The following is a 13,744-nucleotide window of genomic DNA, read 5'->3' on the forward strand; positions in this document are numbered from 1 at the left end:
GATCATAAAAAGGAAAATATGCAAATTATAGAATAATGTGCAATAATCCTAGAGCTTCAACGAGTACTAGGTACATACAATTTGCATCGATGTTATTCCTATTTATTACCCAATTACCAAGCGTGGATTGTGCTATTATCTGATCCGAATATGATACCGAATTTGCCCTTATACGGATTCTCACTAGTTTACATCCTGTACAATAAATGTACTTCAGTAATCAAAATGGAAATAAATTTTTCTGCTTTAATCGATTCTTATTAACATAATACACGAATTTACATAGGTAAACGTAAAATAGTAAATTTAAAGATAACAAAATTAAAACATGAAGAAAAGGATTATCATGAATTATGATATCTACATAATGTGATTATAATTTACTTTTAACTAGAAAATCTAGAAATACGAGTAACAGTGCAACAGCAACAAGGCATCAACGAATAACAAGTTACATTGTGCCTAGGTCAAAAGTTCGCATGCATACAGTGACGCATTTACCGACTTGATAGGCAATTGATTGTAAAATATCCTTACAATTTGCATATTGCGAGTGCAAGTGATACCATATATTTTATTTCATATATAATTTAAACGTTTCAGAATTCAAAGATGCAAATAAAAAAGAAGTGGTGGTTCGATTTCAAAACGACGTATACCGGAAAACCACTGAACTACAATATTGCAATTGTCATATAATATATAGTCAAACCTAGATTAAAATATTCGGCGGCCCTTGGCATATAGTTCGCTGGTTTCACTGTACCTAATTCTAAAAAAAAATTTTTTATTTATTTTTTTAAATAACATTTGATTTAATTTATAAGATTCTTTTAAACTGGCATGGAATTTTTAGAGTTCGGTTCCCCATTATCTTATTTTTTTAATGATTAACAATGCTATTGGAAATTATTTATCCAATATTTTTTTACGAGTAAAGGTATATCTTCTTTTATTTAATAATCCTCAATTGCATTGTTAATAATTAACTGTAAACCAGATAGGAAAGTCAAATATACATATCAATAAATTAATTCAGAAATACTCTTGTAGTTTATGTTATGACCCATTACGAATGTAATGTAAACGAATGTAAGTACCTAAGCGTATTTTTAACAAAAACAAACCAATATACTCGTATTTACAATTGTTTCCTTGGTAATAATTCATAGCATAAACAATGAACACCGCGTGGTCATCATCATCTCTATGTGAATAGGTACTCGTACCTTAGCATCAGTAAATATTATAATGGAATTACTCTGAAGTTTAACAGTCCAGCGGTATAAGTTGGTAAGATTTATCGGCATGTAAGGTGATTTGCTACTTAGTAAGTTGGCGTATGTAGCCGATATTTCCATAACTTATTAAACGTAACTAATGGGCGACACGGCCGTGGAGACTGCGCAGCATACCGATTAGCTGCCCAGTTCAGGACCTAAATTGCTATCATATAATTCATAGAAACTGAAATCAAAATTAATGAGAAGAATAAGATACGATAACGATAGGTTCTGGTTTAGATACGTTCTCATTTAAATATCGTTTGTATGAGGATGTTCGGAGTATCGAGACAAACCATTGTGGTTTAACGATACTTTTTGATCAAATATTCTGTAATTGTGATTTATCTGTAATAAATGATTAAAAAGTTTAAAAAAAAGTCGTATAATTGGCAGAAGCAGCTCGATTCGGGCAACCAATGTCCCTTTGACGTTAGAAATATCGTAAGTAGATAGATCTTATTGGGATCACAGCGGAGCATAAACGTCAATTTTGACATGTCGTTTAGTTATCGATCTTTTAAAGATCTGTCCAAGATCTTAAACGTGTTTAATCATTCTTCGAATCGGGCCGTTATAGTATTTTTTGCCCTCTACCTACACTACTTATACCTGGCAATACCTGTCCCGAGGAGGAACATTTTAAGAGTACATTATTAAATACAAAAACAGCAGTGACGGTAGTTTACATGCATATGTAGTTTACATCATTTATTTTTTATTAGAATAATGCGTAACAAGAATTATTTTTATGTTGTTGGCTTAAATAGCAAACCTCGCAATTCCGTTTCAAGGACATTATACGAATTTGCTACTTTTACTAACATTGTGCTTAAAGTTCCAAAACTCTTAACTCCTTTCGGAGGAGAAGCCGGCGATGTTGTAATATCTAAAGCTAGGCAGTAATGATAATGATAATGTTTATTCCTGATAGCTCGTACCTACTAATTGTACGCGATTAAGTCCCAATACTTGTTTGTTCAAATTGATTGATGTCGTTAAAATTGGTTACATTTGACATATTCCAGGTATTGGGTTGAGAATATCAAAAAATTGTGTACAAACTAAAAACTTATTTTTTACGACCATGAATTTGCCATCGTTATCGATTTACCAATGCAATCAGCGATACCTATTAAAACATCTGAATAAAAAGTATTGGAACGAAAAATGTTAAGTAATTAATTTTATCGGTTATTGTTGACGCCAATTTTTGCCGGTCGTAATGTTTTGTTTAATTTGCTTACTGTTGTCAGGCAAACGTATTTTAATTGCATACAAGGATACATGTAGATACGTAGGTACCTATATCACTAATATAAAGAAACATACTTCATTTGGGTAGCTAAAACATGATTCCAATTCCTTGATTTAATTGGAAACTCAATTTTACGTTTGACGTACCTAATTCATGAATATATGATGAAAAAAAATCTTATAATATTTATTTCTATCTGCTCATCAGCATGTATTAATGTGGCAAAACGAAGGCTATCTTAAATATTTCGTCAGAACAAATAGCGAAAATATCATTAAAATAATGTCACATGTCAAAACAAATAATTAATTACAAGTATTTTGGTTATACACAGGATGTTTATTCAAATGTGGCAATGAGGGTATATCTGAATCTATAGGTATCTAAGGGATACAGAATACAGCAATGTGTTATTAGGAATTACGACACGAGGCCGATTATTGGAAAAGATAAAAATTAGTAACATATATTTATATTTTTAAACCCTATGTAACTTCGGAAATATTTTTACGGTTCTAAGCTTAACATTAAAAAGACAAAACGAAAATGTACATGTACCAACAATTTAAGTTTTACATTAACTACAAAAAAGTCTTCCAGTTCAAGATACCCGTGTTACTATATACTACGCGTGTAGATACTCCGATGATATCCACATCACCACATTATACCTTCCACCAATGATATCCTTATACCTTCCAATTTCTTATCCCCAGTCTATATATCTTTTAGACGTTAACAATTTCGACCCATTTGGGTGTCGATGTCGTCGTATGAAATCCGTCATATCTAAGTTTACCAATAAAAGGTCGCATGCCCTTGAAGACCACAGCTGGCCTAATTCCCGGACCTCTCTATTCTAATCTCGCTTCCGTTCGTAATCGATGACGTTGGCGATTCCCATTCAGAATAAGGACGCGGGCCGTCGTAAACTCCCAAACGCATGACCTTGCTAATGCAAGCCGCAGTACCTGGTGCCCCAATTCTGACCGTGTCCTTCCCCCTGAATATTTAAACGGGTGATACAACTCCGAGATCGAGGAGGTTGCTTGGTTATGTGCAGAGTTCAAAAGGGTCTTCTTGATTTTGCTTATTTGACTAACAACATGATTTTAAGTATATTAATTAATTCGTGATCCAACTACATTCTGTCAACTGCGTAAAATACGTCAAATTTTGATATGATTTTCTATAATATCTAATACGTGTGGGTTTTCCAATAATTTTACTGAAATCCTTATCGCATAAATTCGCTATCCACAGCATAAAACTTGACCATGACCATGACGCGGCGTTAACCCACATTTTTCACTGAATACCACCATTAATTTAATAAGAAACATTTAGTATAAATTACATTGGCAAAATACATATTGATATACATTACCACGTAATAATTCAAGTTAAAGGCCACGGCCACTCGTGCGCAAGGTTGCGAAGCTTCCTTCCTCTCGCCAGAGTTGTTTAACTCCAATGAATAATAAAAACTCTCCCGGCGTTAGGGACTGACACCGGCGGTAAACTTACTTCTGACTTTAAGGGGACTCTCTAAGACTCTTCAATAATTTCAGTCTTAGAATCAATTGGTTTTACTTGTTTGATTATATAGTTGAATAATTGGATATCAAGGTTTAATTTGAGCACCTACTTCAGATCTGCAGCAAACGATTATGGAATCAATTGGTTTTACTTTATGGAGTGTGGAATTAAGAGGACTGACATCTCTTATGGTAGAACTGTTGCAAAAGTGTCCAGCTTTCAGCTATAAATAATAGTTCCAAATCTCTCCAGAGTAGCTAAGAACCTAGGCGCTATTGACGGAGTGAAGTGCGCTGTCTATGATTTGATTTTTTTGTTCAAGTATTCTAGGTATTGTAGCGCCACCTATTTATGGTTTTTTTATAACACTTTTTGGTAGATGGAGATTTATTTCCTTACCTCCACCTTCCGTAGTTTTACTTATTTGGTTATAACTAGCTGGAGATCAAGGTTTAGTCTGGGTAATTCAGATTTGCAGCAAACGATCATGGTGCTGTCTTATTTCGATTTCCTTCGTGCTTTCGTGGAATATTTAATAATAGTGTTGATGTAAAAATTTGGCGTAAATTCTCTGATACGTATAAGATTATTTATCATCATCCCTTAACCCTGAAATAAACCCTGAATAGTTCAAACAATCAAAATAATCTGATGGGCAAATTGGGCAATAAGGAAATATATCGTACATTTTACTTCCGCGTCAACCTATTAACCGAACTCAAAAATAAACATCCTTTCTCAAGTCAAACCTCTGATAATCTGAAATATCGCGTTACCGACCCTAAGCCTTATCGTGCATCATCTAAGGTCAGACGATTGTATGTCACCTCTGGTGGGCCCATGACAAGTAGACCTGCCACACTTATTCAAAAAAGACTTATGCGTCACATTGTTCTTGTGTACATATGTTATTTTTCTGCATTAGTGAGCATTTCACATGACATGACACCTTCGCGTTAAGATAAGGCGATCAGCGTGCCATGCATGTTTGCTTGTTGGTCGGACAATCCAATGTCAAGTAACCTCGCATTGCAAGACACGTTAAACTTGCAACTTGCTCTTTTAACAATGTGTTAGGTAACATTACTCTGTCGTAGAATCTTTAAATAAATAGATTTAAAAAAAACGCAGTACGTATATACTTGCAAGCTGACTACATCTAAGTTAGGAAAAGACAGGTTTACGTGAAACTCGTAATAAATGTGCTACGGTTTAACACTGCACAAAAAGTTATATACGAATAAGTTATACTTTACTATATTATTTAGATAACTAATATCGGTATAAAAACAAAGAAATAGATTAATTGTCATGGAATCTAACTTTATATCTGTAAACAACAACAAAATCAAATAGATCAAGGCAATTACACTCTTTTTTTTTGGTTAGACACACATTTGGTTAGACGATATTGCGATTAGGCACTTGAAATACACATACGTTTGAAATTGAATCCCGATACATCACTCAACACATTCGATAACCTTACCAACCCCCTTCTTTAATTGAAAGTAAACATTGTTGTACTATATGTACCTATTGTGTCCTTTTCGAACATACCGCCTTGTGAGCGTATCATGGATACACGGTGTGAGTGGATCATCTGTACGTCAGTAATAGCATTCGATTAGTTGAAAATCATCTATTAGTGACGTACTGTATAATTATATCTCAGCATTTAAGAAAAGATTTCGATTTATGACACGTTCATTGGTTTCGTATTATGAAAGCGATGACTCTATAAAATATAAAATATCGTTTAAAAATGTAGAAACTTCCTTTACTTGTCACTATTATTATACCTATAGGTATATCGTATTGCCTGCGGGTGATGAGGAATAAGTATTTTATTTACCGCAGTTAACTTTCCTCATAGATTTATATATTGTAGACGTTTTGTATGTATGTATGTGTTGTTTACATACATTTATTTTTTGAGAAAAATACCGTCGCCACCAAATGAGTGTGACTTGACTTTTATCACCAGGAGTTAGGTACTTGTCCAAAACATCATGCAGTACCTAAATCTGGTTCCGATTGACCCTTGCAGGAACACGGCACAGCACCAATGATGGTGGTAATGGTAACCACTTTGGTGAATTATAAAGTGTATGTCCAGCATAACCACAGACTTGCTGTAGAATTTTGGATGTGACATTCGGATTGTAACGGCCACAGCGTTACTGCTGCAGCGTTCCAATAGAGATAAACGGGCGATATCACTGTCAATCCCCTGGATTAATTACTTTGATGTCTTTGCCGCATTGCTGTCGTGCTTACAAGTCGTGCCCATAGCGCCAAGGACAACTATAGGTGTTATGACGGACGCTGTCAAAGTAACCTTCACAGCTTCGAGTAAGATTTACATTAACTCGCTTGCGCCCGGGAGCTAGGCGTTTGAGTCGTGTTCGTGTTAATGACTTATGACATAAAGCGTTCAAAGGGTTAAAACGTTTAATCCATCACTGAGAGTGACATCGCTCTCATCAACACCGGAGCAGTAAAACCGCAACAGCAACGCTGCTGCAGTCTCTTTCCGAATGTCACCTTACGGTACCTAGGCCGTAAGTACTTAACCCGCAACCTAAGGTAACATGGGTGTAGATGCGTGACACCTTGTGACGTAATCTCGCAGCCCAGGGTACAACTTGCTGTTTGTTCACTAAACTTAAGTACTGACTCGCTTATGTATAAGTGCCTGTAATCATTACATTACACACTTATGTCTTTTGTCATTGCGAAACTGCTTTTTCTTTGGCTTTATTATTTTTGACATATTGAACAAAATAATTAACAGAGAATTGTTTTCTTTTTACCGGGAAACTACGGGTCCATAGACAGGTATAGCTTATAATTAGTTCCCGTAGTATATGTACTAGAGGCGCGGCGTCCATAGAACTTGATTCCTACGGTCTTGCCTAGTTTTTAGACGCTATTTCTACAACTCTGATAGGTGCCATATTATAAATATCGCGTATTACATATTGTAAAAATAAGTTATAATAACACTTCATTTGTTTACATTTTTTAACATATATGTATAAATCAAGCAAAATTTCTGAATAAACAACATATTGCTGTTGTCGTGACAACAATTTCCTAACATTGACGCACCTTCTCAAACTGAAATACAATCACGATGATGTATGGAACTAATCCGCCCCTGGCCGCCCGCCTCATTGGTATTATTGAAAATAGTTAAAGTAAATACGTAAAAGAATACGTGTTTCCTTAAAATTATTTTCAATATGGAGTTATTGTTACTTATATTGCTTACGTTTAGTTTTTATTGCTTCCGCATAAATATTGTTGGTTCAAAATATCACTCATAAACCAACTATTCTAATACTCTTCAAAATATAATATTTTTATCCTAAACAGATACTTACCTACCTATTCGTTATGTATTAATATAATGATTATAAGGAGAATCAAAACAGTAGAAGTTCCCACCCGAACCGACATATGAATTTATTCCGGAGGTCACTGGTTCGAATCCTTGTAAGGGCAATTATTTGTGTGATTATCGCAGATATTTATTCCTGAGTTAAGGGTATTTTCTATGTATTTAAGTATGTATCTATTATATATATCGTCGTGTAGTACCCTCAATACAAGCCTTATTAAGCTCTATGGAACTAGATCGATTTGTGTAAGATTGTCCCATAATAATATCTATTTAATTAATTTTATTTATATATTTTTTCTAGTTTTGTCATTTTGGCATGTCACAACATTACGTCAATCAGTAGGGCTAAGATGGTCGGCTCTTTATCATTTGTCACCATGCCTGTCACGTTCTTACAAGTATGTAAGTGCGAAAGTGACGGAAATAGTGACAAGCGATAAAAATGGAACCATGCTGCCACGGCCTGTAGGGCTAAGATGGTCAGTTTTTTATCATCTATCATCTCATCATGCCTGTCACGTTCTAACAAGCATGTAAGTGCGAAAGTTACGTACTCGTATAACATGACAACTGATAAAAATGCGACAGTGATACCGCCGCTGGTATCCTTAAGGAAGATAAGCGTCATAGTATCTCAAACTTGTTATGAAGTTACTATTATATAAGTGTTACTAGTTATAACTTTCATTACTTTTATAGGTATATGTTTTTTTTTTATAGTTGCAAAGCGGACCCTAGGCTGCCATGAACTGGGACAAAACGCTAGAACAAAATGAAAAGTGGTCAGTTTACCCTTTTTTATTCAGAAAACAAGTACTTGAGTACAAGCAATTGAGTATTATTAGAAAACAAAAATTATACTGGTTTGCAAAAAACAACCTCGATTACACACCTAATCATGACCCTGGTGAACCACTTACGTTCATCAGAACGGAAATAGATTAATCACGCAAATCTGTCAATGATCATGATCGCAATAGGTATGGTAATTATATAAAATTACCGTTGAACTATGTCAACTCTTGTGTCACGTATTACTCAAGAATAATGCGAAGTCGATTTGTGAATACATCAAGTCAATTGTCATTGCGTTAAGCTGAGCACACTTCTATTGGTGTTAACTTCACTTAGCATTTATGTTTTGTATATAATTGTTACACGAAAACTGAACGTAGATGCGGATGGTCTCGGGCTGAACAAACCGACTTTACTCATGAAGTTTTGAAATTTATTCCCTAACAACCCGATTCGAACTTTTAACACACTCACGTCAAATATTATATTAGCGATTACGATATGGATCAGGTATGTCAGTGTCAAAAGTGAAGGTTTTATTTAAAGAACCTCACTGTAGATGTCGTCGTCATGTATATGCCTTATATTTGAATATTTGATTTAAAGTTAGAATTGGGCCGTAAGAGTGCCTTCGAAATGGAGTAGGTATGCACTTTGTTAAATATTTTAGTGCTACTTAGTAATTTATAAGAAGCGCTGGTGGCCTAGCGGCAAGAGCGTGCGACTTGCAATCCGGAAGTTGCGGATTCGAACCTTCGTACAAATGAGTTTTTCGGAACTTATGTACGAAATATCATTTAATATTTACCAGTCGCTTTTCCGTGAAAGGAACGTCGTGAGGAAATCGGACTTATCCCAATAAGGCCTAGGTTACCCTCTGGGTTGGAAGGTCAGATGGCAGTCGCTTTCGTAAAAACTAGTGCCTCCGCCAATTCTTGGGATTAGTTGCCAAGCGGACCCAGGCCCCCATGAGCCATGGCAAAATGCCGGGACAACGCAAGGAAGATGTCTTTAGATTAATAAAAGTAATATGTAAATACACAAAACATTTATTTACTAAGTGATTTTTATACCATAAAAAAAATGGCTGTGTCAGAATCGGACAGACAGACGGACATGACGAATCTATAAGGGTTCCGTTTTTTGCCATTTGGCTACGGAACCCTAAAAATGCAGATGAAAATCCGGATATTTTTGCCGGTCGGATAAACGAGGTCTTACTGTAATTTCGAAAATTGTGGATTATCAATATTATCATCATTAACGTATATTTTCAATATAGGGTAACGGCGGCTATTAACGCGGGTATCAAAATCGACGTCTAACACCGCGGTGTTTACAAATACGCATTTTGCAAGCAAACAGATCTATCCCCTAAGAAATAAAGCATATACAAAACAAGCTCATTCATTGGTCTATCGTGCCCATTAGTGTGCATTTGTGTGAGTGTAACAAAAAACTCGCGATTCGTCAATTTGTGCGACGGCGGCGCAAGAACCGGTTGTTCCATACAGACGCGTGACACCACAGGTAAGTGCACTCCAATCTTACTTAGTGTTTTACGTAATAGTTATGGCAAATAAACTAGTGCAATGCCTTTTAAGAGGTTGTGTATTGTTTTCTACACGATTTTGAATTACTTTTAACTTAGTTTTTGACCGAAAAATACGTTTAAAATTGAAAATAAAATACAGCGGTGATAGGCGCCAATTACTTCTGTGGTAAGTAATTCCGTGGTATGCCACGTTAATAAAAAAAGTGGTAGTTTTGTTATTTACTCTTTAGTTTTGGTACAAATTATCAATTTTATAATTTCTTTTATTTATTCCAATCTTGATGTATTCACGCTATTAAAGAGCTATTTCCGTGGTATGGAAAGTATTTAAGTAACCCTTAATTTTTAACAAAAACTTGAGCACCGATTTCCTTGTTTCTATGGGAACCCTTAATCTGACAACTTTTTTATATTTTGAGTTAAAACCTAAAATTTACTTGCCAGTTATGTGATTTTGTCTTTACAAGAAGCTTGTAATATACGTGTTTGATTTGATTTGAAAAACCATCTGTGTTTTATTATTTTTATGGGTCGGAATTAGGTTTAATTAAACTCCAAATTAAGCCTATTACCGATGGTATGATCAGATTACCCTCGGTAATAGAATGTATAAAAATCTATTACCGACCCAGAGAAATATCGAATGGGTCGGTAATAGGCTCTTAAAGAGTTATCTATTACCGAGTGACTATTTGGTATTGTATTGAAATATCGCATTTAGGGTACCGCAAGTACAGATTTCGTTGATAAAATTTAGACTTCAGTTATCATTATTAGATTTAAATTCTTCTGTTTTCTGATTCAGTTATTACTCTGACAAGGAAGGGTACCCAACTGCCGGACATTTCCGATTAGATTTTTTTTATATAATTTTATTTGTACAGTAGTCCAAAATCTCAGACATGATTTTTTTAGCTATAAGAATCAGCAATAAGAAAAGTACTGTGATTTGTTAATTATAAACGGGTAAATTATAACACATAATATGTGAGAGACTTTATTTAACTTAATTACCTTATCAAAAATATTAGAATTAAAAAATTTCATGTTTTTATATATAGTCGAAATTTTATAAGGTGGACGTTTACCATTTCACTGTGGTAAACTTTCACTCAGGTGGTAAACGTCCAGCTTATAAAATTTCGACTATAATTTACGCTGTGCTTTATGAGTAAATGTTACTTGCTTGTTTTTTTTGTGCAGCTAATTATGTCAGTAAGACAAATTCTTATCAATCTTTATAGCATTTAAAAATTACTTTATTTAATAACAGGCAGGCCTATTTGTCATATACGTCCTTAGTAAAACTTTACTAATAGTAATTTTTGTTTTGTATTCAACTTATAACTTGTTATACAGGTACTCGTGGGTACTTGGTAAGTTAACTATTTAATAGTATTTGATTGTGCCAAAGTGTAATTATAATCTCTTCGAATATATCTCTTATTTTTAAACATACTCCTATAGTTTTATTTTTTATTTTTGTGTCATTATTAAAGTTAATGACACAAAAATAATATACAGAACCCACGTCGTTATTATTGTTTTAACCCTCGGTATTAGGTTTCGAATTTTGAGTTTGATTTCTATTAACGAGTGCAGAAAAATCATGCCAATTGTACCCTCGGTAATGAAAGCTCAATTCGCGATAATAGAATCACAGCCTGTCCCTTGCCACGGTAATAGAAGATTTGGTCATTTTGGCTTCAAAAAATATTTTAATACATATAATAACCCAAAATGAATCCAAAAACGTGTGAAACGGAAAGTTCATTAAATGCTCTGATGAAAAAAAAATATTCCTGGCTGTTAGACAGCATTGATACCCTTAATTTTTGGATCTCTTTTGAAAAGTTCCTTAACTACCACGGTAATAGGTGCCTTTACCCTATACGAAAACCTTAGAAACCAGAAAATAATAACCCCACGACCACGATTAGACCGCGGTGGGAACTTTTAAACTTGGCCTATCTTTGCCTTGCGTTTATAAGGTGTCTGTATCAATTAACGATCAATATACTTTGCGCTACTAACCAAATCTCATATTGAAAAAAATGTAAACGCAGTAATAAATAATATAAATATATGCAAAAAATTAAAACGAACAATAACATAAACAACATTGTGACACGAAGCCAGCAGTCTTGGCCAAAATCTTTCCTGTAGGTAATTTACGCAAGAGTCAATACTGGGTGTATTTGGTTTCCGCCTCGTCAGGCAGTCTAGGAGTTTCAGTATTTACACAATTAAGTAATTTTGTTTGATTTAGGTAATTAAATACTGTTGACATCATATTATGTACTGAGATACCTAAATCATTAATAGGTAAGCAAATTATGTTATTATATACTACACTTCTGTATTAGTACTTATCACTTAGTTTAAATATAGTTTATAATGTGAGATGGTTTCTTTAAAAATAGTCTGATTATTCGATTATTGAGTCACTTCTTATCATAGTACCTCCGAGATTTTGTAAACTTAATCTTAAGCACAAAAGTGCTTAAGACTACTAAAACTTCTTCCTTTCTTCTTTCTTTCTTTATTTTTTTTCTTTTCTTCTTTCTTTAGTGTTAAAGAAAACTTTTACATCGACTGATGATTCAAAGCTGATGCGGTATTCATACGAACATTAATAATATAAATATCGGGGAAACCTATAAAAACTCAGAAATGCGCGTTTTCCTGAGATAAGACCTAGCTAGATCAATTTTTCGCCTCCGAAAACCTCCATATAGAAAATTTCATCGAAATCGTTAGAGCCGTTTCCGAGAGTCCAAAAATATATATATATATATATATAAATATACAAAAATTGCTCGTTCAAAGGTATAAGATATGTTATCGATTAGCTATTGATACCAATACATATTTTAAGTAAATCCGAGTGCTGTCAAAATGAGATGAATTTGTAATCACACTTTGACCTCCCTGGGTATATATTTTCCTCCTTTTACGTTTTAAATATTTCTATGAAAAATCTGACGATATCGTAAACGTTACTCAACATTAAGAGTCGTATACCGTAAAGCGATCCTAGTAACGATACCTACTAGTAATTATTAACTTTGAGTAATAGCGCTGATCTGCTTTATATCTGTTTCGTCAGTCATTGACATTAATTGCTGGTCGGAGCGGGAAAAATATCAGTGCATGGTGTGTTGTAGGCACGGCCAGTCGCCGGTCGCGGCTGCGTATACCGTATGGTATATCGTGTAAGCTTGGTGTATTATTTTGGGGGCGCCGGAGTCTGTCCGGCAAGCTCAATCAAGCAATTGCATAGTGGTATGGGCGTCGATCGGTGGCGCGCGCCTTTCGCCCGCTCTCGCCGCGCCCGCGCACTGCCGCGTGACAAAATGACCGACTCAGTACCATTCTAGTTCGTAAATTAGCAAAAACGTTCACAATGTGTTGTGCGAGATTCACCAACTACTTGTTCCACAAGTTGAGGAAGTACACATGTGGATTTGCGAGCCGCGAAAGTGAGTAACTATTGTGTATTATGGGGTAGAAAATTAGATGCGTTCGTTTTTTCTTGGTCGTATCTTTACGGTCAATGTTTTGCCGATTACAAATAATCGTCCAAGTCAAGTTTAATGTTTTCAGCGCTCGAACTATTTATAACACAGTAGTCAATAATTATAAGGAATTCCAACATTCGTACGCTGAATGATCGTTTTTGATACGCTTGCACATTTATGATGTTACACAGCAACACACGCGTTCATTTGTTTTTATTTTAGCTCCATATATCTTCGTCGTCGCAGTCTCAGTCATGGAATTTTAACGCAACTTTTTCTAGAAACAACTTTCTAGTCGTCATTGGTGTTACTCCGACAATAATAGACGCAGGGTAAAGAGATGCAAAAGGAATAATAAACTATTCTACCTACAAGATTACTTAC

The 13,744-nt window shown here is 34.7% G+C and overlaps 1 protein-coding gene across 13 annotated transcripts in view; it reads left to right on the forward strand.

The window, feature by feature from the left end:
- LOC133527392 (potassium/sodium hyperpolarization-activated cyclic nucleotide-gated channel 2) overlaps positions 1-13,744 on the forward strand; it is a 292,754-nt gene that overhangs the window by 217,611 nt on the left and 61,399 nt on the right. The window contains exon 1 of one of the 13 annotated variants that reach the window (XM_061864368.1): positions 12,935-13,321. The exons of the other annotated variants lie outside the window; for them this stretch is intronic. Coding sequence (XP_061720352.1) covers positions 13,246-13,321 — 76 coding nt within the window. The 5' untranslated portion in view covers positions 12,935-13,245. Of the gene's footprint in view, positions 1-12,934; positions 13,322-13,744 lie in introns of those variants that run through there. 13 annotated transcript variants of the gene reach the window in all.

The sequence above is a fragment of the Cydia pomonella genome, chromosome 18 (genome assembly GCF_033807575.1).
Source record: "Cydia pomonella isolate Wapato2018A chromosome 18, ilCydPomo1, whole genome shotgun sequence".
NCBI lineage: Eukaryota > Metazoa > Arthropoda > Insecta > Lepidoptera > Tortricidae > Cydia > Cydia pomonella.